This window comes from Lissotriton helveticus, chromosome 5_1, assembly GCF_964261635.1.
Source record: "Lissotriton helveticus chromosome 5_1, aLisHel1.1, whole genome shotgun sequence".
Classification (NCBI taxonomy): domain Eukaryota; kingdom Metazoa; phylum Chordata; class Amphibia; order Caudata; family Salamandridae; genus Lissotriton; species Lissotriton helveticus.
Genome location: NC_136065.1, coordinates 1738465853 through 1738493296, shown reverse-complemented (window position 1 = coordinate 1738493296; position 27444 = coordinate 1738465853). Strand labels below are relative to the sequence as shown.

The 27444-nt window shown below is 44.0% G+C and overlaps 1 protein-coding gene across 3 annotated transcripts in view; it reads right to left on the bottom strand.

Annotated features, from left to right (window-relative positions):
• LOC144755783 (proto-oncogene Mas-like) overlaps window positions 1–27444 on the bottom strand; it is a 285818-nt gene that overhangs the window by 122753 nt on the left and 135621 nt on the right. Inside the window, exon 2 of one of the 3 annotated variants that reach the window (XM_078645023.1) lies at window positions 19822–20094. The exons of 1 other annotated variant lie outside the window; for it this stretch is intronic. Coding sequence is in view for 1 of the 2 variants with exons in the window: in XM_078645022.1 (XP_078501148.1) it covers window positions 18505–19524 (1020 nt within the window). In the remaining variant the exon portion in view is untranslated. Of the gene's footprint in view, window positions 1–15741; window positions 20095–27444 lie in introns of those variants that run through there. One more of the 3 variants, XM_078645022.1, reaches the window with a different exon arrangement.

The window sequence follows — 27444 nt, the reverse complement described above, 5'->3', positions numbered from 1 at the left end:
GTACGTAAACTCTGTCCTCGAGCCAGGAGGTCGATATACTAAAATTCCGTTAAAGAAGGGACATTGTGCTTCCTTTATTGTGAAATAAAGAGCTTGAAAGCAATCCGGGAAGTCAGAAATGGGTACAATGTGGCATTGCAGGTGGGCTTTATGAAGGATCGCTATGCCCCCTCCCACTCGACCTTGTCTGTCAGATCTAACCAGGCAGTACCCTTCCGGGACCGCCTCGATTAGATCGGGACCAGATGACTCTTTGGCCCATGTTTCAGTGATAAACACTAGGGTGGGCAATCTATCTAATACCATCTCCTTGAACATTATCCTATTTTTGACAAGGGAGCGGGCGTTGATCAAAATGCCTTCTACTCCCACTGTCCTAGAACTGGTGATGGAGAGTTTGCCAGACGGGGGATGATGAGGGACAAGAATAGAAGGCCTACACAAGGGGTGGCAGCCACATCGTAAGGGAAGAAGAAGTTCGTCAGGCTCGTAGGAGTGCGAACATCCTCGACCTCGCGGTTTCAAACATAGCATTTGCTGGCGAGAATAACTGTGGAGGGGTGTAAAATTGTCGAGGGGGTCCGTGGTACAGCCTTCCAGCGCGCCCTCAGCGCGGACGGGCGCAGACGGGCTGGACTCTGGCGTGACTCCGGCGTCACTATGGCGTCCACGCTGCGCGTCCACGCTGCGCCTTCGGCCATAGCTGCTTCGAGAAGACTCACAGATCCAGATATCTGTGCCTTAGAAAGTGGCGCGTCCTCCTTCAGCGGGTAGGGGGGGCTTAGAGTCTGACAGCAGCTTCAAGAGTACTCACAGAACCAGACTGTTCTGTCGGGGGAGGAGCCAAAACTACCCATAGAGGTGCATTCTTCCACAAAACAGGATGTGCCTGGGTGAAGACTGGGCCTGCCTGCTCCTATCTGTGCCCTAACTGCACCTGAACAAGACTGGACCGGGCACCACCTCTTTATCACTGGTTTGATTACTTTCTTTCTCATGGGGAAGTAAAAAGCTTACTTGACCATCAGTAAACCTAAAGACTCTCACCATAAGTCTTCTAATATGATATTCTTAACTTCGGCCATAGGGGCAATCAGTGTGTAAATCACTGATGTTGAGGAAGAACTCAGGCTATTTACCCCTGGCGTGGGCCCCACTATTGGCTCAAAGGCACTTACTGGTGAGCACAAGAATAGTCAGTCTATAACAGTTTCCAATATGACCAATGCATCGAATCTACTGACCATAACGTCTGAGATCCATTTGCCTAATTGTGAGGATCTTCTGTGATCGCCCCAGCTGCTAAGAAGTAAAGGGACAATCACTCCAAAAAATGCCCCATAAAGCAGAATTAAGTGCTGGCAGGCCCACCCAAACCCCCTTAAGCTGTTATTACTGAGTCTACTTTTGACCATTAATTTAGCTGACTGGAAACTTTTTTTTGTTGAGGTCCTTTGATTACATAAATAAGAGACTATCTGCAATCAAAATTAGTTTTACTGCTTTAATTAGTTTTGCAAAAGTTAACGTTACACCACCAGTGGCAAATACATCCGACCCGATTAGTACGACAAATTCCCCCAGCCCATCAGGTCCAAGGCCTCCCAACCCTAAGACTCATCACAATGGCATAACCTTTTACCAATTTGGAAAGGGGAAGCCAGTCTAGTGTTCAGACGTTTATGGGACTGCATAATGCCATATGTGCATCTTGTTTTAATAACCTTCCTGTATCTATCTCTAGTTACATACTATTGCCTAGTGTACCATAAACAATGTTATAAAATTTCCTGATGTTAATTCTAGAGCCAACCTCCCACCTTTCTTAGCTTCTTTTCCATCTGCAGTTTTAAATCTGTCCCCAGAGGCCACTCCCTATATATCCATTCTAACTAATGATCCTCCACATAATGCAGACAGTACAGAGCATTATTCCCATCTGAAAAACAAAGTTGTTTATTGCATTTATTAGTGTATTGGGGGTCATCACCCATAATTCCAGCACATGAACATGGTTAGGCATGTTTCTTGGACTGACAATGAACCTAAATCCTTGGAAGAAGATTGCAATGTGGTACACTTTAACCAACCAATCATGGCTGTTCAGATCAAGTATAGGCTCTCTTTCACACACTTATTGACACCATGAATCAGATGTTAACACTGGGCTATTTTTATAAGCCACGCCCCTCTGCAGGGCTGTACACCTTTTTGACATCTGGTGTAACTTAAGAGATGTCACAAGCTAACGTCTTTAATGTTCCCACCACAACCTATGTACCTTAGATAATACTAGCTGCTTTGGTCACTTATACTTTGTCCTATAGTTTGTTGTTGGTTAATTTCTATATTTCTAATTCAAATTTTATTGATGGACTTTCATGCCACCTTAATTCCATAACATTCTCCCCTGATTCTTATAAGACCAAACTCCTGAAAAATAATTTTCTCTGAATACTGAAGGATTCTTATATTCATTTATGCAGGTGCTTTGAAAAATGGTTTTCATTCCAAACATTCTTTGCAAAGGGAGATTATGAATACTTTACTTCAAAATTTAAACCATTCATTTACAATGAACCTGGGCGTAAATTACTTGTCCAACCCATTTCCAACCCAGTATCACAGACCTTTACAGGACAAGGCGTACTATCTATTATTGATTATATTTTTGTTTTAACTTAGCTCTGTTAATGTGTCGATGATTTTACGTTTATAGGGAGTACTTAAAGCAATCATAATTCTATCTCTATCTCTCTTACTTGGGATCTTTGTAAGTAAGATCCCAAATTTGATTCAGTTAGCAAAATGGATTTGGGACTACCAGAGCTATTTGAGAGGCCTGATTTTATTGTAAAAGCCATCTTAGTTTGGGCAAAACATACCTTTCTAACATACCTTTCTATCATGATAATAAGCTTACAGAGAGAATGAGGAATTATATAAACCAACCGTAAGAGCTTTTATATAGTTTAAAACCGTCCCATCTTTTGAATTATTTTTAATATTTGTCTTTAGTAATAACAATCATGTTCTGCTAAACCTATTTGCATCAAATTTGATCCATTGTTCATTATCAGTTCCTATAGGTTGGGAATATGGTTCTTCTTTATCCCCTTGGGGAATTACCATGTCTCACCGCAAGATACACTGCACTTTATTATGTTTTGTAGTTATTACAAGCGAGTGCATAATCACTGTATATTGTCTTTGCTTAAAAAGAAAAAAATTACACTGGTTAGACCCACATTATTGTATTTACAGCTTTTGTAGTGAAGAAGGATGCCTGCCTGCACACATTGCTATGTTAGCATAACCGCATTAGAAGTTTAAACGCCATTTTGCAACTTTTGATGCTTTTGCACACAACACTACATATATCTGTTGTTGTAAATTAACTTGCTTGCTTTGCTTCACATGAGAACCGTCTGCTTTACACATCCCTAGACCTGCACAGCAGCCTCTGTCTGTACAGCTTGTGCTCACAGCATCAAGGTCAAATAACAATGTATGCTGTTGATTCAATGTGATTGGCCCACGCTCTAGACATAATATGCATCCAGCTGCAAGAAGCTGAAATTCAAGTGCCTTAAATATTACACTGCATGCAGTTTGCAGGCACTTGAAGAAAAACCTTTCCTTCTACAAGAGAGCTGGCTTATCCTTTGATGTGATACACCTAAGCTGATCTTTGAGGTATGGGGTTCCCCGTTGAAAACTTAAAGACCTTCTATAATTATAAAACCTAGTCTAGAGCAATGGGAGGAAGGTATAATATGATTTCTCCCTTTGTGTTTTATGGAGTTGTAACAATGTTGATTGTATTATTTCTAATCATATGCCTTCTTATGTTAGCCAAGATACTGGATCTTAGAGCACGTTGTCCAAATAAACATTTTAAACTTTACCACGTCTCTGATTACCCATGTTGTGGACTTATATGAGAAATACAAACGAAAGAGTGTTCTTGTTTCCCACCATTCCTGAGAGTATTCTAAGTCACTTGCCTGGTTTGTCTAATCATTGGTGGCTTGGCTTAGGACGGAGATCGAATGAGACACTGATGCAATTTGGATAGGGGTTCTGGGTACTGAGGTGAATTTCTGGTACGCCACAAGTCACTGAGGTCCTGCTTTCCTACGAACAGTTCTTTGCGCACACAGAATCCCCACAGTACTTTCATCAGATCAGGAAGTTTCTTTTTTGATTGCAGGATTTTTAACCACAGCTGTTTTACTGAAATCTATGTTTGACTTTTTAATGTTAATCTAATAATGAACTCCTATTGTGTAATATGTGTATTTATTTTTGAATTACAATAACACAGTTGGGAGGATACAAAGACATTCAGTATTTACAACTTCTATGATGTGGTGAGCAGATACAATATGTGCTTTAGACATTGAAGCTGAAAACAACAAGACCTAAATATAGTAAACATTTGGTCAATGAGGAATAATACACTGACAAATTTATGACTGAGATCTCAGAAACAAGCAACTGGATTGGGCTTGGGTCCAAGGACATGAGGACAGTAGAGCAGATTCCAAAAAGGGGAAGGGAGAGGATGGTTCAGCAACCAGAAAGAACCCAGTGGTACACAGCAAAAGCAATATGTGTATATGCAACATAAAAGAAGAGCGTTCAGACAAAAAGTGGCACTCAAATCTTGTAGCCTTGATAGCATGATTGGATGGTGAACGACATTAAAGATGGCAAACAAGTCCAACAGGATCTATTGGCATTCAACTTGTGATCCCTGGTATTATTGGGACACCGGATGGCCAGTACCCCTCTACTGTGGGGTATTTTATAGGTCTACTGGTAGTGAGGGACTAATATTCATATGTCAGCCAATATTATACTTAAAACTGCAGGAGGTGGCTATACCGACCAATAATAGTTACACATGACAAAATATATCAGTATGCATTACCTTTAAAAGATTGGGACATTAACCAAGTTGATTTCCCCCAGCAGTTCTCATAACAGTATAATAACAAGCCACCATAAAATTAATACTGTCGTGTTATTTGCTGCAAGTTAAATTCACAGTCTCACTATTGTTGCATCTTGCACAAAAGTGTGCTAAATAATTGTTGACTGGTGACTTGATGTATGCTGAAGAACTCCTGCTCCTAGCTATTTACTTCCCTAACCCCCTTCACTTATCATGTTTTTATAAGGAATTGCTTTTCTTCAATCCCACTGCACATCTGTACGAGCAGCAGAGGGAACAAACATGGGGCCGTATTATAGAAAGTGCCCCTACAGCGCAATCTCAAGAGGGCATTCCCTAATTTGCATGGCGGTGTGGCTCCATGCAAATGCAGAAATCACTTTACCTCTGCGTCCACGCCATATTATAGATGCAAGCTCAAAGGCAAAGAAGCTGTCACGAACCACACTGAGAGTGCGCCACAAAAAGGTGGCACACTGTCAGTGTGCCCCTAGATGGCAGCTCTCTGGAGGGGTTCATGGGGGTCCTACAGACCACCCAGACATCTACATGCAGGTGGGTGCAGTCACCCACTGCACCCACCTACAAGGGGATCTCTCTCTCTCTTACAAGTGCAGGCAAGTTGCCGCCTGCACAGTAACACAAGGAGAGGCTGCTTCAAAGCCGCTCTGCATTTCACTCAAATGCGCTGCGCCAAGGGCAGCATAAATTCGCTACTGCCCCGAGTGCAGCTCATTGAACAAAATACTATGCAATTTACCTGTTGAAGCACGTTGCACCTGTTTGAAGGTGTGCTGTGGTGCAAACAGGAAAAATGCGCCCTGTGTGGAATAGTGGAATGGTAGCATGGAGCCAATAAACCCTTGGAGGCTTGGGCAATATATATAGTATAGTATATATATATATAGTATATATATATATATGTATATATATATATAGTATCAGGTAAAGTGTGCCAACATGGGATTTTATTCAAGCAGTGCAACTTATAATGCCTTGTAATCAGAATATTTAGATAGTTCAGTTTTATAAAATCTTGAACTGGTAATAAAGTGAATTAAATAGCTTCAGCAATAAATGCGTAGAGAAACAAAAACTACAGAATCAGGACAAACACGGGAATATCATATAATCAAAATATAAATGTATTTTCATATATAATTATATTAGGTAGGGTACAATCAAAACTGAAGTTAATCCAATGCAAACACATGAAAAAGGTAAATTACAATTCAACCTATACTTCATGAGTCAAAAACATCCATTCCAAATTTAATCAAAAAAGTGACGTATCTCCTGGTAAATACAACAATCACTTAAAACATATCCAATATTGGGGAAATGGATGGTACAGGTTGAAGGTTTGTGTATATCTATCTTAATGGTGGTACTTTTCAGAGCAAGAGGGTTTGGGCATTGTCAGAGACGCTATGTGCACACTGTGGTGAGCTATCCACTCTGGATTCTGAGGCAGACATGTTAAGACATTGTCACTGGGGGCAGAGTGTGATTTCTCTGCACTAGTGATCTCCTCAGATACTGATAGTGGTGAAGATGAAGCTGTTCTAAACAGGAGCCATGAAATGTGGTTCGTCTAGCTATGAATGTGTGGACTAGGAAATTAGTGATTGGGGCAATGGAATTATTGGTTCTTCTGGTTGTGTCTACTGAACTAATGTGAGGTGTCATTCTGGGTGCATCATTTACTGGTTGTGTCGCTGTTTTGATGTTCAAAGAGGACACTGCATTTTCAATCCTTGCATGGTGTAATCTTATCAATCTGCCAAGTCAAAGGATGAAAACTACAAAAGTGATTATTCAACACTATTTCAAGTATAGGTTTATTAATTTGTTTAATATTGTGCCAACATGTCTCATAATAGGGCCATATTATGCAACTGATGTTCTTGTTGCAGCTTCAAAGTAAAACCTATTTACTCTTTGCAGGAAGCAGTGATGAAGTCAGTCGACTAATAGCAATGTCTGAAAACAACCTAGTAGAAATGAAGGGAAGTGTAATGGTTGCAAGACAATCTAGCAATGAAAGTAAAGAGGGAGAAGGTTTTGAATAATGGAAGTGTTTTATTGTCCTGAATATTGGCTGCAGTTTAGGAGTCCTAAAGTTAGGAGTCCTAAATTTACTACTCCTAAACTGAGAAAAATCCTAACTTTAAGACTTTCGGTATTCGCAGAAGGCATTTAGGAGTCCTAAAGTTAGGAGTCCTAACTTTACTACTCCTAAACCGAGAAAAATCCTAACTTTAAGACTTTCGGTATTCAGAGAAGGCATTAGGACTCCTAAAGTTAGGACTCCTAACTTCTGTGAATACCGAAATGAGTAAGTGCCTTCTGTGAATACCAAAATAGTAGTAAGTTTAGGATTTTGTCTTAAGTTAGTTCTGTGAATCGGGCCCTAAGACATGGAGACTGACATTATTCGATTCCGGACAAGCTCCCCATTTGATGTCAATTATTTCCTACCCTTTCCCAGAATTAGTAGCAACTATTCCTTGAAGATATTCCAAGATTATATGGGAGAATTTGACCAACATTTACTCCAATGGTCCATGGCTTGTGTGGGTCTAAAAAGTATTGTAAATTGGGGTGTGGCCAAGAGGTCCGACATGGTGGACGCGCCTTAGCCGAGCTCTCTGGGCCCACTTAACATCCTGCATTTATCCTGATTATCAGCTCGAATATTCTACCCCCAACCTTCTCTTTACATACCGAACTACCCGGGAAGTGGCTGGTGTGTCACCCGATGATGATTAAAGCTGGATGGAGAGCGTTCGGACTTGCGCTGCGCAGCATGCCTTTGCTGCACTGTAACCGCACCGGTGCTGGATCGTAGAGGCCACACGCTAAGACCTGGGCGCTGCCGCTGTGGACTGGCAGGGGTGAAGTGGTGCCCCTAGGCGCCCCTGTGATTTCAGCGTATTTACTGCCCACATCTTACTACCCACACAGTCCTGAAGTGGCGAGACCAGTCGTGGTCTGGTGCGGACCCTGTCGACTCCTTGGAGCTGGCGGCCATTTTGGGGGCGAACCGAGTGTTCTCGAGCCCGCGGCGGTGACGCAACATCGTGGGGCCCGGCAGGCACCAGCGCTGAGTTTTCCTACCTTGAGCCATGGCAGCTCCCTGTGTAAGGTGCCATATGACTTTTGGGCCATGAGTCAAGCTACGGATCGCCGTAGACGCCGTCCGGGCCGTGGTGGCTGCCAACATTTGGATCCAGAGATGGAGAGGTCAGACACAGCGGCCTTTGACATCCTCCCCGGGTCCTGTGACCAGACGCTGGAGCAGTGAGTGAAGCACTGCCCCCATAATGATCCAGCGCGAGTGGGGTGTTGGGGAGGCCCGCTTTACACTGTGACTGTGCTGTGGGGGATTTCTCCCCTTACAACTTCCATTGGGCCTTCTGCTGTCCCGTGTGGCCCCCCTCTCACAATAGACAGCCATCGCCAGGGGTGCGGTGGGGGATGCATTGGAGTAGTTGACTCATAGCCCTAGTGGATCGCCTTCTATTGGGCCCCCCCACGAAAACAGGGATTGAGAAGGGAAAGTGCCAGGCTGTTTGGCTGCAGCTCCTTAATGGTTTCCGAATTGTTACCCCCACGCATTATGGCTTGCAGGGATTTGCCCTCTAATATCTACTGACAATGAGAGGGACGGGCCGCATCTTGCTGTACTCTATTCCCCTGGGACCTGGCTGAAGTGCACGGTAGATCGGCGTGCTTGCTTGCCTGGGGCTCGGTGGTGGCCACTCGTGCCTTGGATTCCGCAACGTTTGGGTGGATTGGTGACACTCAATAGGGGTGCGCGGGGGCACCTGTGTGCGGAAGCGACCGGGCTAGGCCTGGTGCGGCCTCTGTGTAGGTTGCCTCTGAGCCTGTCTTCCTGCTGCTTTGTAACATACTTGCAGCTTGGACACCCTGTCGCTTACATGCCGAGCCCACTGTGACAGCAGACGACTTTACCTGGTGGTGCCGTGTCCCCCATCTTTCACTGGGTTATTGCCTAACCACTTCCATTGAAAATGACATGGGACAAACTACCGAAGTAGAGTACCCTGGATCACTATACGGGTCCTGGGGTGCATGCACCGGAGCCATTGAGTAAGAGTTCTGCAGGCCTGGATAATTCTGCTTTGATGGAGGCGATAACCCAGTCTCGTGAGGCTTTGGAAGTCAAGATCGGGGAAGTGAGATCTGATGTCGCTTTCATCCGTCAGGATCTTCGCCAAGCAGTGGATAGGATCACAGAAGCTGAAACTCGCATTTCATCTGTGGAAGATACCGCTGTGTCCCTCCAGGCGCGGGTGGCCTCTCTGGAGTCCATTACGAAGGTGCTGCCGACCAGGGCGGAGGATGCTATAGGCTGAGAATGGAGAAAGAATCTTTGGTTTGTGGGTTTTCTGGAGGGATGCGAAGGCAATAATATGGAGCAATTCCTTGCAAAATGGATAGCGAGATGATCCCTTATTCGTCATTATCGTAGTACTTTATTATTGAACGTGCGCATCGAACCAAAATGCAAAAATGTCCCCTGGGGGCCGGGCTGCGTCCTGTTATCACCAGGCTCTTAAACTTCCATGACCGCGACGCCGTTCTTGCAAAGGCCAGGCAGGCTGGTAAACTTCAATTTGAATCCTAACACATATTCTGGATTATATACGCCTGGTACAACAGTGCCATCAGTCTTTTTCACTGCTGCTAAGGCCCAGTTGCGTGACCTTAAAATCCAGTATGCACTTCTTTTTCCAGCCCAGTTACGAGTCATTTACAAGTCACACACCCATTTCTGTGATACTCCAGAAGAGGTCTTCGCCTGTCTCCAGCTCCCGGATAGCAGAGACCCCGCAAGACCCGGCACCAACGTGACTCGAGGTTGGAGAACTCTGTCTGCAATGGTCGCTGAGCTGATGACAGTTTCCACGGGCCAATGTGAGGTCTTCCCCCATATCTCTTTTCTCAGTATCTGAGAACTTTCTTTATGTTAGGGGACAATTTTTCGGGGAACCCTGGTATGGTGCCGTGCCCTGCTCCCGTTGGGGTAGTGGTGTGACACCTACCGCAATAGATGCTTCAGCTGTTTTGAGGTATTGGTTGGGGTGGGTGGGTGAGGGTTTGAGTTTGTTTAATGTTGTTGAAAATGCTGTGTCCTTTTCGCTTATTTCTATGGTCTATATGCCCTGCGACAGGCCGAATTTCCATTCTTATCTTGGATACCCTGCCTTGTGATGGATCCTGTTGGGAGGCTACAGATAGTCAGTTGGAACATACAGGGGGCACTGGATAAGGTCAAACGAGGTGCGGTCCTCAGTCAGGCCAAGTGCGCTTCAGCTGACATTCTTTTATTGCAGGAGACCCTTCTGATGGGTAGCAAGGCGCAATATCTCGCTCGCTTTGGTTTCATCCAAGTTTTTCATGTGGGGTTCACCAGAGGTTCCCAAGGGGTGGCATTCCTCATTCACCGTCGAATCCCATATATACATTCTAGAGCGTGGTCTGACCCTCACAGCAGGTACATTATTGTGATGTGGCATCTTCAAGACCCGCAATATAAAACCCACTTATGTAAGGTACTTACTGATTTTTTCTGCCAATAACTTGGGCACTGTGGATTCTCCAATCACTATTTGGGAGGCCATGAATCCCACCATCAGGGGAGTGGATATTGCATAGTGTGTCGCTCAATGAAAGAAACGCCGGAAGGTGCTGCGTTAGATCGAGGCCCAGCTACTGGAATTGGAGCGGGGTTGTAGAGGTGCGGACGGCAGGCAGACTCACCAACAACTGCTTCTTCTGCAGCAAACCTTTGCTGACACACTGCGCGACAAGACCAGACAGGCTTGCCTGGCATCCCGCAGTAGAATTTATCAATGGGGTGATAAATTGATTTCCCTTCTGCACCGCTTATGCCAGCGTGCTCGCTGTCCGGTGAGCATACCAGGTATTCTCGATAGTGACGGCCGAACACTCACAAATCATGGCCAAATTGCATCTAGCTTTGCGGGCTAATATACAGAGCTCTATGCCCCCAAAGACGCCCTACTGGAGTCCTTAATCCATCAATATCTTGACGATTTACCCCCCAAGGCACTTTGAGATGCGACGCGGATGGATCTCAATGCCCCGCTGACAATTGAGGAGCTAAGTGCTGCCCTGGTCGACTTGCACTCCGGTAAACTGCTGGGTCTGAATGGCTTTCTGTGTGAAGTTTTTAAACTGTTCCAATCTCAATTCCTCCCTCATTATTTGGAAGTGATACATGTGGCCCTTGAAGAGGGGAGACTCCCATCGGATTGGCAACATGCTGAAATCACGGTTTTTCCTTAACCTGGCCGACCTCCAGATCAACACTCTTCGTATCACCCTATTTCATTGCTGAATGTGGAGGCCAAACTATTGGCCAAAGCCTTGGCCAATCGTATTCTCCCTTATATGTCGGAACTGGTTCACCCAGATCAAGCAGGCTTATGCCCCATCAGGCTACCGTCACAATATCCAACGAGTGCACAATGTGGTAGCAGCAATTAATCACCTGGAGGGCCTGGCATCTCTGCTATTGGCCGACATAGCTAGAGCTTTTGACTTGCTGGTCTGGACCTATCTGTTTGCCCCTTTGCAGCGCTTGAACATGGGCCCACGACTTATGTCCTATATTAGACTGTTATATACTGATCTTTCAGCCTCAGTGAGAGTAGCCAGTGCGGTATCTGATCCCTTCTCTATAGGCCACAGCACCCGGCAGGGATGCCCCCTCTCCCCGTATTTGTTGGCTTTAACTATGGAACCGCTAACCTCTTGGGTTCTTCGAATGGCCAGGGGGGTTCTCAGATCAGATTGCTCTTTATGCGGATGATGTCCTGTTTTTCCTTATGGATCCACATTTTCAGCCAGCATACTGGCCTCTGTATGAATGCGAAGAGATCCATTCTTTGACCCATCCATGGTAGTTCAGACATGGACGCCTGGACAACAGAAGTAACACTGGCCACAACCGGACTCAGATACCTCAGGGTTTACATCACGGACACTCAAGCGGTGTCGTGGGAAAAGAACATTGCCCCCATCTGGATGCGCACCCAGACAGAGATGGAGTCTTGGTCGCGTATGCCCCTCTCCATACTGGGTAGATCAGCAATATTCAAAATGATGTCTCTCTCTCGCCTTCTCTACCAGCTGCAGAACCACCCTTTTTGGATAGCAATCTCCTGGTTCCGACAGTTTAACTCCAGGTTGAGAAGCTTTCTGTGGCAGGACCAGGCTGATAGAGTACCACTTAAAACATGTTTCCAATCTACCTACTGTGGAGGTTTAGCAACCCCTTATATTCAATCGTACCATGCAGCATCCCACCTCTTGTTCTTGAATGACTGGTGGTATGGGATTGGCAATGACCCGGCCTATCGGGTAGAGAGATGGCTGACGTGTTGCCACACAGACTGCTCTTAGCACCGCGAGTGCTGCGGAAGTTGCCACCTGCTACACAGGTAAGTTTTGGAGTGTGAACAGACTCACTGCGTAAGATTGGATGGTGGAGGCGGCTGACGGGGAGACCCCCCCTGTGGCAGAGCAGCCTTATGTGAAAATCCTTAAATCTGGGGATCAAGAACCTAGCCCTTGGGTGATTGGTATTCACAACACTCACTGGAGCACAACTAGGAGTGGCGAACACAGGGCTGGTCCCTGTGTAGTCCTGACGAAGAGCTTGGGGATTGCTCGAAACATGTTGACTCGACTTTCGAGGTACACCTAACCCATTGTATTTAGGACCCCTAGTGTTCTATCCCGTTTTTAATCAGACCTACTAGGAGCAAGAATAAATCATTGTCGCCCACTAGATAGGTAGTTTTAACTCATTTCTAAACCCACTTCACTTCACTACACTGACTGCACTACACATAGTCCATCACTTCAGTGCTCCTACGTAATCCGCAGGTCGTAGCACGCCTCAGTCCGTAGAGGACTAGGATGGCCCCAATGATGCTGCATGTCACCGTGGGAAACACTGGTGAGTGAGGGGACTCAAGAAAGAAAATGTTTTCTCTCTGAAACTTAATTTTTCCAACTCCAGTGAGTGTTGTGAATACCAATCACCCAAGGGCTAGGTTCTTGATCCCCAGATTTAGGGATTTTCAGGTCGACATAACTTTTGGAGGGTGAGCCTAGCCATTTTCCCTCTTTCTCTCCTTCCTATGAGCAGAGCAGCCTTATGCCACAAGTGTCTTCATTAGTAGGGGTTAAACAATGGGATTCCATGGGTATATCCACGCTGGGAAATGTTTTGCTTGGTACCACGTTGAGATCCTTCCAGGAGTTCAGACAGGAATATGCCATGCCGCATACACAATTCTATAAATACTTGCTATTGAGACATGCCTTATCCCCATATATTACACATCTAGACTTCCTTCCGGAATTTAACCCTCCCTATTGAGGCAAAAAAAACTTATGGGGGATTTCGGTGATCATGAAACCATAAAGATTTATCGTACAGTGTGACTAACCTTTCCACAACTTTAGATCCCCTTCGGGAGAAATGGCAGACAGACTTGGGCACCCTAGACAGCGACAATTGGAGAGAGGCCCTGGAATCCTAGAGAGGTGCCGCAATTGTATCCCGTCTTAGACTTATCCAAATTATGTTTTTACATTGTGCCTATTTTACTAGATATTGACTTTGGAGGGCTGTGCTAATAGATTCCCTGTGTGCCTATGATGTAGCAGCGAGAAAAGTACATTACTATATACAACTTGAAGCTGTGCTGCACTGGGCAGGTTTTGGAGGGTGGTTACTCTTTGTTTATCTGAGGTACTAGGCTGGGTCATACCTCTCTCTCCAAGGCTTGTGCTTCTGCATATTACCGACGAAATTGGGGGTAATATCTATAAAAGGCACCTACTGTTCTTGGGGTTCACCCTAGCAAAAAGGTATATAGCAAGGGCGTTTAAGGATCCGGCTCCACCTAAATTAACCACTTGGAGGGCAAGCCTCGACTGGTGTACAGGGCACGATGCCCTCGGAAACAGTTTAAAATATGGAAACGATGGGCGGATTTTAGGGGACTCCTATTGGACAGGCCTCCACCGCAGCCTGCGGAAATGGAAACCATATAGAGATATTTCACAGGACAGCAACGTTTTTACACCAGATATGTCATACATAGAGGGGCTTTTTGGGCATGACCAGTGTTTGGCTATGTAGTACAGGACACAGATGTTACGAATGTTAGGGACTGTCCTTCACAGACCCAAATGGTTTATTGTCGTGTTTGATAAATGCTATATAGTAGTCACCTGCTTGAAAACTGATATATTGATTATTGTATGCTTTCACTACTTTGTAATGTATGTGATTACCTTATCTGCTGACACAATAAAAAGAGTTTTGGAAAAAAAAAGTATTGAAAACATTGTCTTCCATTGTGCCGCACTGGAAAGAAAAAAAACTTTGATGACTCAATAAATAAAATCTTAGAGACTCTAGCAACAGTCTAAACTGAACCTTAACTGCCTGCTCCAGTATTATTAGTCTGAGCCAAAGGAAAAGGCCAACCAGCAGGGAGTGGGGTTTTAATAGCTGGTATAGTCCACTATAGTGGAGTATAAAGAGTGGATGACCTAAATGACCAAATTAAAGCAATTCTCTTTTGGGGAGACACTTCAGTTGTTGCCAGATCTCCCTTTTGTAGCTCTCACTGACTGACATTATGTACATAAAGAGCCGAGAAATACAGACAAATGAAGCCTCCACAGCCCTCCTACCCCCTCAGCTGTGCTGCATTGCTTTTTCCCTGTAGTTTGACTGCCAGTTGAAAAGCAAAGAGCTATTAAGTGCCCCCTCTCCTTTCCTCTTTTGGCTTGGGCTGCACAGTAAAACAGTGAGGGCGGTAGCTGTGGGAAGAGGGTGAAACCTCTTTCCGCTTCCCTCATCCAATGCCTCATCCTCTGCCTTTGCAGATCACACTCCTCTGTAAGACTCCATGTATACAGAATTGGGTTAGTTTGTGGATTTGAGCATTGGTATGTTCATGGCATTGAGTCTGGAATACTGTTTCTATTCCATTGCTATGCCATTAGTTCCAATGGAACTCTCAACGTTGTAATGTAGCATCACGTGTCTTTGTTGCTGGACCTCGTAGTGTCATCCATATTATTGTTGCAGCAAATAAAGAAACATGCATAATATTAGCCTCCATCCTATCTTTTAAAACACACCACCCCTTTTGCTATTATGCTATAAAATAAAGCCGATGCTTATTTTGTTTTTAATGAAAACAAGGTGTTATTACCTAAAAGTTTGTCTGAACCAGCCCGTTTCTAATCTGATGTAAGCGGGGCATTAAAAAAAGAACCATATGAAGTCTGAATTCTGGGTGTGCCCCAAGCATAGGGCCAACATAAAAGACAGCTGAGGGAAAGCAGGCATCAGATATGAATCAATCGGAATGGATGATATCTGGATGCGATGTTAGGCCAATTAAAGAGATTAGAACAATGATCAATATGAATTTGAAGTCACCAAACTGTTCGTAGTATTACAAGGTAGATGAATGGGAGTCAAGCTGAACGATATCAGATCACGTTATTTTAGAATACCCTTAAGATTTCTACCACAAATAAATCTCTGACTGTAGATGACTTGGTTTCAAAATAAATAAAGAATACAATCTTAAAGTACTAATTTTAAATCACAGTTTACAATAAATTTGCATTGACTAATCAGGCAAACTTGTTGATCTATAAATGAACCCTGCAATTGAATGCAATTTTTTATTTTATTTTATTAATTCTTTTATTAAAGGTAGTTCAGTCATACAGCAGTTAGGCAAGGTAAAACTTTGATTCAGATATAGCAACAATTTATAATGTATCATATTAGGCATGTATTGAAGTCGATAATGAATCTCATATGTTTTCATTGTCCTAACAATCCCTCCAATTCCACCCCAATTTAGTTCTGTCGAGGGGGAGACACAAATATCCCCTCTATGTGTATTCCACTTTCCCCATTTTCTATCCCATTTTGCCAGACAACCTCTGCTCTTATGCAAGTCTTTCTCAGCGATATACATTTATCCATATCTTTTTCCAATCCTTCCAGGGAGGGTATCTCTCTTACCCCCCATTTCTGGGCAATACTTCCCTTGGCGAGAATCTTTCCCATGGTAACCCAAGATTGTTCTGCAAAGGTCAGATCAGTAGCTTCCCATATGTTTAGAAAACATAGTTTGGACATTGGGTGGATCTTTTTTTACATACAATTTGCATCTGGGAGGTGATAGCCTCCCAGAATGGTTTGATAACTAGACATTCCCAGAGAGTGTGATAAAATGTGCTTTCCCACAAACAGAGCCTAAGATACCCAGAGACCGCTCTCCTCCACATGTTAGTCAGTGTACCACTTGAGAGATAGGTTCTGTGCAGTGGAATGGCTGCCTCCCCTGGGGATGTCAGTGCTTCCTGCCAGTTTAAATCATCAATCTCTCTAATATCTCTTTGCCAGTGCTCTCTGAGGTGCAAGAGTGGTTCCGGTAGGTTCTCACTGAGTCTTTGATAGGTCATTCAGATTGCCTTCCGATTACTAGGTTTTGAAAGGAATCTATCTTCCAGTGGGGACGCTTCTGGCAAGACCACACCGTGGAATGACGGTTGTAAGTCATGGCGTATTTGTAGGTATCTGAATACTTCCTGGTTTACCATTTTGTACTCCGTCTGTAGCTCTGAGAACAGGATGATCACTCCTTTTTTCCAGAGATTTCCTACCATTGAGATGCCTATGTCGTCCCATCTATCTAACCCTGGGTAGTTACTTAATCTTTAAGCATTACTTGTGTCACTTTCTTGTGCCAAATTAGATTTTGAGTTGCCTGATGCCATATTGCAATTGTTTGGGCCGGTAGGCCTGTTAGTTTCTGGGGTTTATGTAAAGGGCTATTTTGTGGTCTTCGAGGCCCATGAGTAATCTATCAATCTGGTATGCTGGCTCGTAGGGAGGATGGTAAACCCAGTAATTGACAACCACAAGTTCAGTTGCCCAATAGTATAATCTGATGTTGGGTAGTGCAATCCCACCATTGTACCAACTTTTAGTTGTGTGTAGCTATACATAGGGGTTTTACGTCCCATAGCAAAGATCTCGCTTCGCTCTCAATTTTGGTGAAATATATTTCGGGACTCCAAATGGAGTATTTTACAATACATATAAGAAGAGTGGCAATGCCAGCATTTTAAACAGTGCCTCGCGGCCCAGTAGTGACAGAGGCAGTGTCCTCCAGTGTGGAACATCCTTTTGTAAGCCGGTCAGCGGACCCTGGAGGTTGTTCGTATAGAAGAGGTTTGGATCTGGTGTAGTAAAGATCCTCAAGTAGCGAAGGCCTTCTTTCACTATTGCTGCTTTGCAGTCAGATTGTAACGTTGGTGGTGGACCATACAGAGTACATATTATGGATTTAGACCAGTTTATGGTAAAACCAGAATATTTGCCGAAATTGCCAAATATCTGGAGGATTTTGTTGATAGAAGGCAGTGATGCCACATATAATAGTATATCATCCACGTACAGCTATATCCCGTCAACGTAGTCTTCTGCCCATTTTAACCTTCTGATCAGGGGGATCACCTTTCACCTAGGTGGCTAAGGGCTCTAGCATCAAGGGAAAAGTTTGCAGTGACAGAAGGCAGCCCGGTTGTGCCCCCCTCCAAGTCGGAATGTTCGCGAAGTGCCGCAATTCACTACTACTTGCAATTGGACTCGTTAAGAGGCTTCAGATATTGCAAGTCAGCAAGAGGAGCAATTAGGAAAATACACTGGCTGCCAGTCAAGCAACGATATAGTTTCAAAGCTCTCTGTATGGCCTATAAATCTTTGCATGAATTTGGGCCAGACCAGTTAAAAAATAAATTGAAATGGTACGTCCCAGCATGGACACTTTAATCAGGCTCCGCTAGGAACCTGATTGTCCCTCCATTTAGAAAAGCCACCTGGGGTGGAAAGAGCTTTTTTAGGGCCACTGCCATGCTCTGGAACAGTCTCCCACTAACATTAAAAACTGCTCCTTCCTTACTCTCCTTTAGAAAAATCTTAAAGAACTGGCTTTTTCACTCAGGAGTAAAGTTTTCTGTGCATCTGGCTTACTCCACCTACGTCAGTGTCTCAGCCTAATCAGATTTCGATAACTCAAAGATGCCCTAGGGCATGAGGTTGCGCTTTATAAGTTACATTACATTACATTACTTGTGCGATTGTTTCAGCGTATAACAGTTTGACCCACTTCAAGAATTTTGGGCCAAATCCCATTGGTTCCAGGACAGCAAAGAGGTATGGTCATTCTATGGTGTCGAATGCCATTCCTGCATCAAGGGACAGTATTACTGTGTTTTCTCTGATTGTTCCCATTCTACCCAGCACACCATGAAGGCGATCTCGGTTTAGGGGCGTACTTCGTCCAGACATAAAGCATGATTTGTCCATTTGAATGCGATTTTAATCCTTGCACTCTTGATTAGCATTTAAATTCAGATCAATCCACTTCTATTTAGAGCGCTGTCTCTGTCCTGCTTAAACTCCTGTGTGGATTTTGCTGACAGCGTTCCTTCAAATCTTCCCTGAAGATCCTCAAAAGAATCATCTGGAAAGATTCCTTTCCACCCATCTGTCTCCCGATAAGCCAATAAATGAAGGGGTTAATGCTGCTGTTGATGGAGCAGAGAAGGGGGCACAAATCACCCATCCATAGGGGCAAGCCAGGTTGATATTTGTACTGTACGTGGAGCACCAACCTAATCGGCATACCAAATATAAGAAACAAGACAACAGTAGCTACAATAACTATGTAGAGTTTTGATGACTGCTGTTTCCAAGAATCTTTTTTGATTTTAATCAGCATAATTGCACTGGAGAGGACCATGAATGGGGTGAAGATCAAGAAGCTCAAAATATCAATAATCACATACACAACTTTGCATGATTGACTATACTTGGTTATGAACCTTTGATGCTCTGATACATACTGTGATTGTTCACAGATGAAAAATTCTGATGATGTCACTAAACAGGAAATTACCCATAGAATGAAGCATATCACAATGGATAGTTTTTTTGGGCGGTGGCACTGGTACCAGATTGGGTAGTAAACAGCCAGACATCTTTCCACACTAATGGCTGTCAAGATATAAAGGCTTGTGTTGTACCCAAATAGGCACGCCACTAGGAGATATATATCAAAATTGAGAATGTATTCCCAGTCTGGAGCTAGATTCCCTGTCTTAACTACATTCAGTGTCTGCATGGAATAAATGGTGATGTGGACCTTAAGTACAAAAGCACATAGCAGAAAAATGAAATCCGCAATTGCCAGATTCAGAATGTAGATCGTGAAATTATTCTTCTTAATCCGGAATCCCAACAAGAAAATAACCATGCAATTACCAGCCAGACCTAATATACAGAAAAGAAGGCAGATGGCAGTTAAAACGGTTATGGCAGTAGTTGTTTCCAATGAGGCATTATTTCTCCAAATTGTCCAATTACTTGGTGTTTCAGTGGGAGAAGGCATTGTCAAGGCATCTCACGTCTTAAACAGATATTCAAATTGAAGTTAAACTCCAACTCCTGCCAGCAGAGGATGCAGTCAGCACAAACCAGAGGAAACTGAAGGTTGTTGATGGATACCAGATTTACTGTCACTCATAATACAGCTAAAACACTTACTTTAGGTTGAAAGGAATACTTAGAGTTACAATGTCCTCCAGTCAAATTGTATTGCTTGAGGTTCTGATCAGTATCAAAAAGGCTAACAAATTCTATTAATCAGTAGCACTGGATGTATCCATCCAGGGTGATAGCATATTACCTAAATGTGGATGAGGATTGTTGGGAAACTCTTCTTTGAAGAATTGTAAAATGATGTATGATTTGTATTGTTTCCTCTTTTCAAGGTTGATAGAATGTCTTCCAGTAGACCAAACCTACAGATGAAGACCGTAATACCAAGTTCCTGTTGGTTAGAATTCAGAATCTCTGCTCAAAAAACTGCCCCTTTATCCAGCCACTCTCATGGTGTAGCACTTGAACAGGATATTCTACGGCAGGCCCATGAATAAGACTGTTTTCCACATCTGTGGGGCTGAAACAAGAAAACATAGTGAAATTGTAGTTAATGAAACATTTTTATATGAATCCAAGAATCAATTTGATGTCAAGATGACAAGATGAAGCTTAAGGTCACCCCTGCAGGGATCACCTCCAGGCTGAGAGGATGTTCACCCTTCATGGTCAATTATTCTCAACCACCTGTCAAGAGATTGGCTATAGGCTAGGACAGGAGTTCTGTCTTTTTCCAAATTCAATTTGAAGTGGAACAACCTGTACTTAAAGGGCAAGTTCTTGTTTCTCCACACCTATCAAATGTGTGGGCTCTTTGAAGGATGGCTTCCAGCAATTAAGGGAATAGAAACATCATTCTCCAAGCCCATTCAATCGTTCCTCTTAAAGGAGAAAGTGCCAAGCAAACACTCCTTTCAAATGCCCACTTTGTTATATCTGGCTGAATTTAAGGGAAATCGGAGAGCTAATGGCATGTCCAACCAATAGACTTTTTAAGAGGGAACTCTTTTGGAGATTAATGACAGATCAAAGGGGAAAGCGAGCAAGTGGTATTCTACAGTTCCTAAAGAAACTAAATAACACGACAGCAGAGGAGGAAAGTAATAAGACTTAGAGTACATAGGGATAAAAGGTGGTTGTGTTACCACTTTCCCAAATACTAGTGGTTTATTATATGCAGGGCCACTGGAATTACATGATTATGTGGCTGTTGCGATTACCGCACAATTATAGATTTGCTAAATTTGCCACATAATCTACCATCTGCCGCATAGTCTGCTGATTTGAACAAAAAAATTATTCAAGCTAAAATCGTTGAAAAGTTACTAAAAATGCATTGACGTGTTGCAGTGCAGCAGAAGGCCCTTCGCAAAGGTTAGCTGGTCTGTTTCTTATTGCTATATTTGGGTGTCAAAGTGGTGCTTATGACGTGCATCCAATGCCCAGACAGTGTTAACAAGTTTCAAAAGAGCAGAAGTAATACTATCATAAAATGTGCCGCAATACGCCACATAATTTGCCTTTTATGCCACATAATTTACTCAAACCTGCAGCATAATTTGCCCCACCCTGCTGCGTAATTCCAGTGGCCCTGATTATATGTAACCAAAATTAATTGATAGCTTGTGTACATATGCTCTCTTTTATACCACCAAACAGCAGCCCATTCTAACCTCTCATCCTTACTGCTCTCCCCCTCTGGTTCCCGCCTGCTCCCTCTCCCTATGCCCTCACTTTCCTCTTTTCGCACACACCCACCCTGTCCTTCTGCTTTCCCTCTTCTCTTTTTCTTTTCTCTTCAGTTCCGCATTCCCTCTCTTGTTTGTTCTGTGTCTTGTTAGATGTCGCAGTTATCGTTACTATTGTAAATCTATCCCTACCTGTGTTCATGCACTATATAAAATGGCTGGATAAATAAATTGGTTATGATATGAAAACCAGAGATCTGGAGGATTGGCGGTGGGGTGGAGACTGTGAATATGCAAATATTCAAACTCACTTCGTTATCGTCTTTCGTTCACCTGCCAAACCTTGCTGGACAATTGAAATAAGTACAGTATTGTAACAGTATTTATTTTCTATGTACTCCATTTGAAATTATTCACCTTTATTGCCCAGGGGTCCCCACCTCCCATGGCTTTAATGAAAGAGGGCAGGGCCCCCCACTCACAGCAAATAGTTACCCCAAGGATCCCAGCTACCTGGGGCCTTACATGGGTTACCCAGTGCCTTAGGAGCCGGCATTGCACTGGCGTAACGAAAAGTGAGGGGGCCTCCCTGCACGGTACTTACAGGGGCCCCCTCCAGGCTCAATCAGGAGCTGTCCGGCAACAGTGCAGTGCTGAGGGGGCCCCTTGGAGCTAGAGCCCCCCCCCCCCGCACCGCGGGGGGTGCTTGGGCCTGTGTTACGCCCCTGCGGCATTGCTTCTGCCTGACAGTTTTTCCTGGGCCGAAGCAATCTGAGTTTTACTGCCTGAAAGAGCGCGGACAGGGAAAAAAAATCTGCTCTCACCTGGCAGGAGCATTTTGAAAGCTCCCGCCAGGTGGGAGCAGACGAGTTTCTCTGCCCACGATCTTGCAGACAGGGATACAGTGTCCCAGGAGTGGGCTCATCAGGACACCATAGTAGAGCCGGCCCGAGGAATGAGTCTGCTTTTAGAGGGTCTGGGAGGAGGTGCTGTTCCCCCCTCCCTTATAATTATATGTTGTCCCTTGAGGATGAGGTCCATGAGGCCTTTACAGGCTCATGGAGGACGTCATGTGCCTCCCTCTATTTTAATTTTATATCAGCCGAGGGATGGGGTCCCTGGGGCCTCAGTGAGGGAGTGCGACCCCCTACCCTTTCATATTGCACCGGGCCCCAGTGGGTGGGATCCAAAGGGCCTTGATCAGCCGAGAGAAGGGGGCCGCACACCCTCTCCCTTATTATTAGATTTTGGACCCAAGGTATGGGCTGATGTTTCAAAGAGGCTCATGGAGGGGGACCACGCACCACCCTCCCCTGAGTTATACACAGGTGTCCCCGGCTGACATTTCATTTTTTTCTATATGCTATGATCCTGTGAGAGTTCCGTGTGATTCTTGTGGTATTACAGCTTTAAAAAAAACACACACATATATATATATATATATATATATATATTACCTACTGGCGGTCGCCAGTAGGTATATATAGTTAGGATTTTTTCTCTATGGGATTTTTGAAAATTCTATGTCTAATAACTTTGGCGTTTGTGGACGGAATTGGCTGAAATTTTCAGGAAAATGGCACATTTTGTTTCTGAGCAGCCCTTGAAAATTTGGGGGGGGTTCGTCCAGTGGGGGCCGAGAAAAAAGGGGGGTCCCAAAACGTGTTTTTAACATTGAGTTTTCCATAGGGCGGTTGGCCTCACTTTTAGCCCGAACGGCTGAATGGATTTGCACGAAACTTGGCAAAATTGTAGGGACTGGTAGCCCGATGTGCCTTTTGTAGGTCTCAATATATGTGCTCCAGTGGATTTTGAGAAATTAACGTTTAAAAAAAGATATATATCTGTAACAGCGGACCGGGCAGCGCTCTGGTTCGCGGACTTTTCGCGCAACGGAGCTTTGTGAAGCGAAGCTGATTGGTTCTCCGGCGTCTGTCAACATTCCAAACAGTCCGTAGCGGCCGCCATCTTGTCTCTCGGTAGGATCGAGAGACAAGAGGAGGTCAAAACAAAGGGGGAAATAACTATAAGGGGGCATAGTAGATCCTCGCTGACCCCCTAGGTTTGATGTGGAGGTTTTAAAAGGGCCCCGCGGGGCAAAAAAAAAAAATAATAATAATAATTGAACGGCTGAATGGATTTGCACGAAACTTGGCAAAATATTAGGGACTGGTAGCCCGATGTGCCTTTGCTAGGTCTCAATATATGTGCTCCAGTGGATTTTGAGAAATTAACGTTCAAAAAAAGATATATATCTGTAACAGCGCTCCGCTTCGCGTAACGGAGGTTTGCGAAGCTGATTGGTCATTCTGTCACTGGGCTATAGTTGGGCTACATCTGGCTGATATTTGGGCTACATTTGTTTTTTTGTGTGTCTGGCGGCCATCTTTGGGCTACATTGGGCTACATTGGGCTTCATTGGGCTACATTCGGCTAATTAGCAAATAGCTCATCGCAAACTAGGAATGGTAAAGAATCGCTATTTATTCCTTAAAGTTCGCTATTTAGGAAATGCAAAAAACTTTGATGATATATATGGCGGCTCATCTCTAACAAGATAAGAAGCATAGGGATACATTTATGATGACTGGCGCATCACCAGGGATGTGTTAGTCATTCTGTGCCGCTGTTCCGTCACCTATGGTGTGCTGCATTTACAATGCGGCGCATCATGGGGCAAAAACAGCACAGATGCGTGATGTATCTGTGCCGTAAAGGTGGCGCATTGCTGGAGTTGTATCGCAAGTGTGATGAAGCTCCAGCAAGGGTCGGGGGTGCCCCTGTCGCAGGGTTTCTGTTCTCACACAGAACTGTGGACAGAGGATTGGAACCTCGGCGAATGCATTGCTGGAGTTGTATCGCAAGTGTGATGAAGCTCCAGCAAGGGTCGGGGGTGCCCCTGTCGCAGGGTTTCTGTTCTCACACAGAACTGTGGACAGAGGATTGGAACCTCGGCGAATTAGGGTGTCCCAAAACTCACGTTAGTAATCAAAAACTCCTTAGCAAGCTAGGTACAGTGTCACATTGGATATAACAAACTCTCAATGTTTAGACAATCCAGAATATGAACTTATAGTACCTCAGGATACGTGGAACTCATGAACAGTCGGTCGTTATAGATTTCTTAGAAACCAGAACATGGAGTTAAGAAGAACAGATGTGTATTTGAAATGTTTATTTACTAATGCCGTCTTCTCAGGCGTAGTACCTTAGATAATAAAAGTACACATATTATCAGTAGCAAAATTACCAGCATAGTTACTAGTACATAAAAAGTGAATGGTGATAGTATGTTAACATGCTGTAAATGAATAAGAGTTAGCAACACTTATAAGCAGCCGCGGCCCGTGGAGGGAGTTACGGTGAGGCAGGGAGGCGGGGAGGGGGAGAAGCAGGGTGGAGAATACAAGTACACATATTATCAGTAGCAAAATTACCAGCATAGTTACTAGTACATAAAAAGCGAATGGTGACAGTATGTTAACATGCTGTAAATGAATAAGAGTTAGCAACACTTATAAGCAGCCGCGGGCCGTGGAGGGAGTTACGGTGGGGCAGGGAGGCGGGGAGGGGGAGGGGCAAGGTAGAGAGGGCTCCACCCTGCTTCTCCCCCTCCCCGCCTCCCTGCCCCATCGTAACTCCCTCCACGGCCCGCGGCTGCTTATATCTCACCCTCCCTAATACACATATTATATTATTTGCTAAGAAGGTCTCTTTGTGTTGGTTTAGGGCGTGCCCATACTTTAGTGTCTTAGATTTGAAGGAATCACATCAGCATACACCAGCTCTCTCTTCATGTGAACCGCATCAACTGTTGTTAATGTGTGTTCGGCAAAGCAATATAAAACCCGCCTCATGCCCAGAATTGGCAGAAGTTGCACTTATGTTATGAGTATGAAGTCATGGAGATCAGACCTCATAACAATTCTGTATCGTGTTGTTCTTGAAACTTTAGCACTCGCTGTACAGATATAGTTTAACAAGTAAAGCAGATAGTAGACCAATAACATATTATTCTCATGTAAACCACGATGAACTACTAGGTGGAAAGCTAAAGCAACAACTAAGTGTCGTGTGCAGAAGTTGCAAAAAAGGAAAAATGGCGTTTAAACCGGTAATGAGCCCATGCTAACTTAACACGGTGTAAAGATATCCAGGACCTAGATGACACCTCCTCATGATCCGGAAACGAACTGAATAAGATAATAGAAGTGCCATCTCATGAGAGCAGATTGCAAGTTTATATGTGGACGGTCCGCAAGGTAAAGCATTAAAAACTAGGAAAATTTAATGCTAAAGAAAAATAAAACAGCCAAGTACTTTATCGAGTCTTAAGCCAATAGGCAAGGTAAATAATAAAAACTTGACAAATAAGTCAATGAATTGTCAATGAAATGCTAGTACTCAGCATATCAAACATGAAAAAGGTCTATGACATAACTGTGTATGCAAAATAAGCTGCAACAGCCTCCAATAGGAAGTCACCGTCTTCATCCGAAAACAGTTCAGCCATCCAATTTAAAAGCGGAAAAGAACATACGTGCTCTCCCAGCACCGGATCCTCTATCACCATCAGAGGACAGCTCGGTGGGTTTTCAAGAAAGCTCTGTTCCAAGAAAGACTGTGCTGCCGCCAGTAAATTCCAGGGACCAAGTAGTCCATGCATCAATGCCACAGCCATAATCCTTTCGCCAGGACAAACCAACTCGTGAGTAATGATAGGAGTCATCAGCTGATTAAAGTCGACGTCAGGAGAAACCGGTCCGCAGAGACACAAATCAATGGCCCAATCGAAATCACAGGTCAGGCAGTGAAATACAGGCTGGACACAGGTGAAGTAGGAGAACCGAAAAGATAATCCATATGCCGTGCTTAATATCGCCAACGGCATTGTGCCATAATATTCTAGCATGCGATTGCGGAACAGTGTCAGCAGCTGCAGGGTCGGAGGTTGCATAGGAGGGACATCCATATTTAAAAATGTAAAAAAGCACAAGAGCGTCCGCTGGTAATGCAAGTAAAAATGCCAATCCACGAACCAGAGTGCAGAAAATACAATGAAAGGAAGCAGGGATGACTCCAAAGATTTTCTCAAATGAAGTCACGAGGCCACTGGTAACAACTTTAAAAAAGTGTGTCAGGGACTTTGTGGAGGATGCGTTAAAGATAGTCGGAAACATGTTGCTGAAATTGAAAGGCAAATCTTAATTGAAAAGGGTGTGCACCTCTGTACGGGTGTTCGCTATGTGAAGTACGAAAGTTTCACGGGCCGAACTCAAGGCCACCTCTCTCTGAGACAAAAGAGCTCTTATTCTTGCCATGCCGTTGAAACGTGTCCCAAGGTTGGTATTTGTGGCCAGATTGAAAACTCCCTATGTTCATGTGTGGGAGGAAATAGAACATTTCTGCAGCAAATAACCCGTTCACTTACTGTTACGATAAAAGGAATACTTTTAATTAACTCAGAACAATCTTCATTATTGAGCATCAAATAACTACCATTTTCCAACAACTTGAACGTGGGGATGATAGCAGGAACTGGCGTGCCTTGCAACACGCAAGCCATATTTGGTCGGTGTTTGTTGCATGAACCGTGTAACTGTATGTGCCTACACATTAGTGAATGATCTGGCGTCTCAGTGCATTCCTCTCCATTCAGATAAACTTCTTGATCATCTTTGAAACATCTGTATGTGTATGGAAGCGACCAGACCTCATGAAGAAAAGCACTACCTAAAGGTTCATAACGACCTATTGGTATATATTTCATACAATTTGAAAACTTATATAAAGCAAAAGGCAGCGTTATTAAACCGTGGATAAGGCATGTTGTCAAAAAACCCGCAATCCTCTGCTGATGATGTCACTGAGCATGTCATGAATGATGTAATATGTGACATCATCAGCAGTGGATTACGGGTAATAGTATCTCTAGTTTACTCCCCTATAGCTGTCTTTATTTTAACATAAGTGTGTGTTTCCCTCCCTTATACTTACTGTTTTTGGTTCGCTTCCAGTTCGCGTACCGGCGAGCGAACTAGGAAGCGAACTAAGAGAAATAGAGGTTGGCACAGTTCCAAATATTGTACCAATTTTTTAATAACGGGGAGGTAGTTCTGAAAAGAACTTTTTTTTTTATTTTTCTGAACATTTTTTTACTGTTTTTGAATTTTTCGGAACAG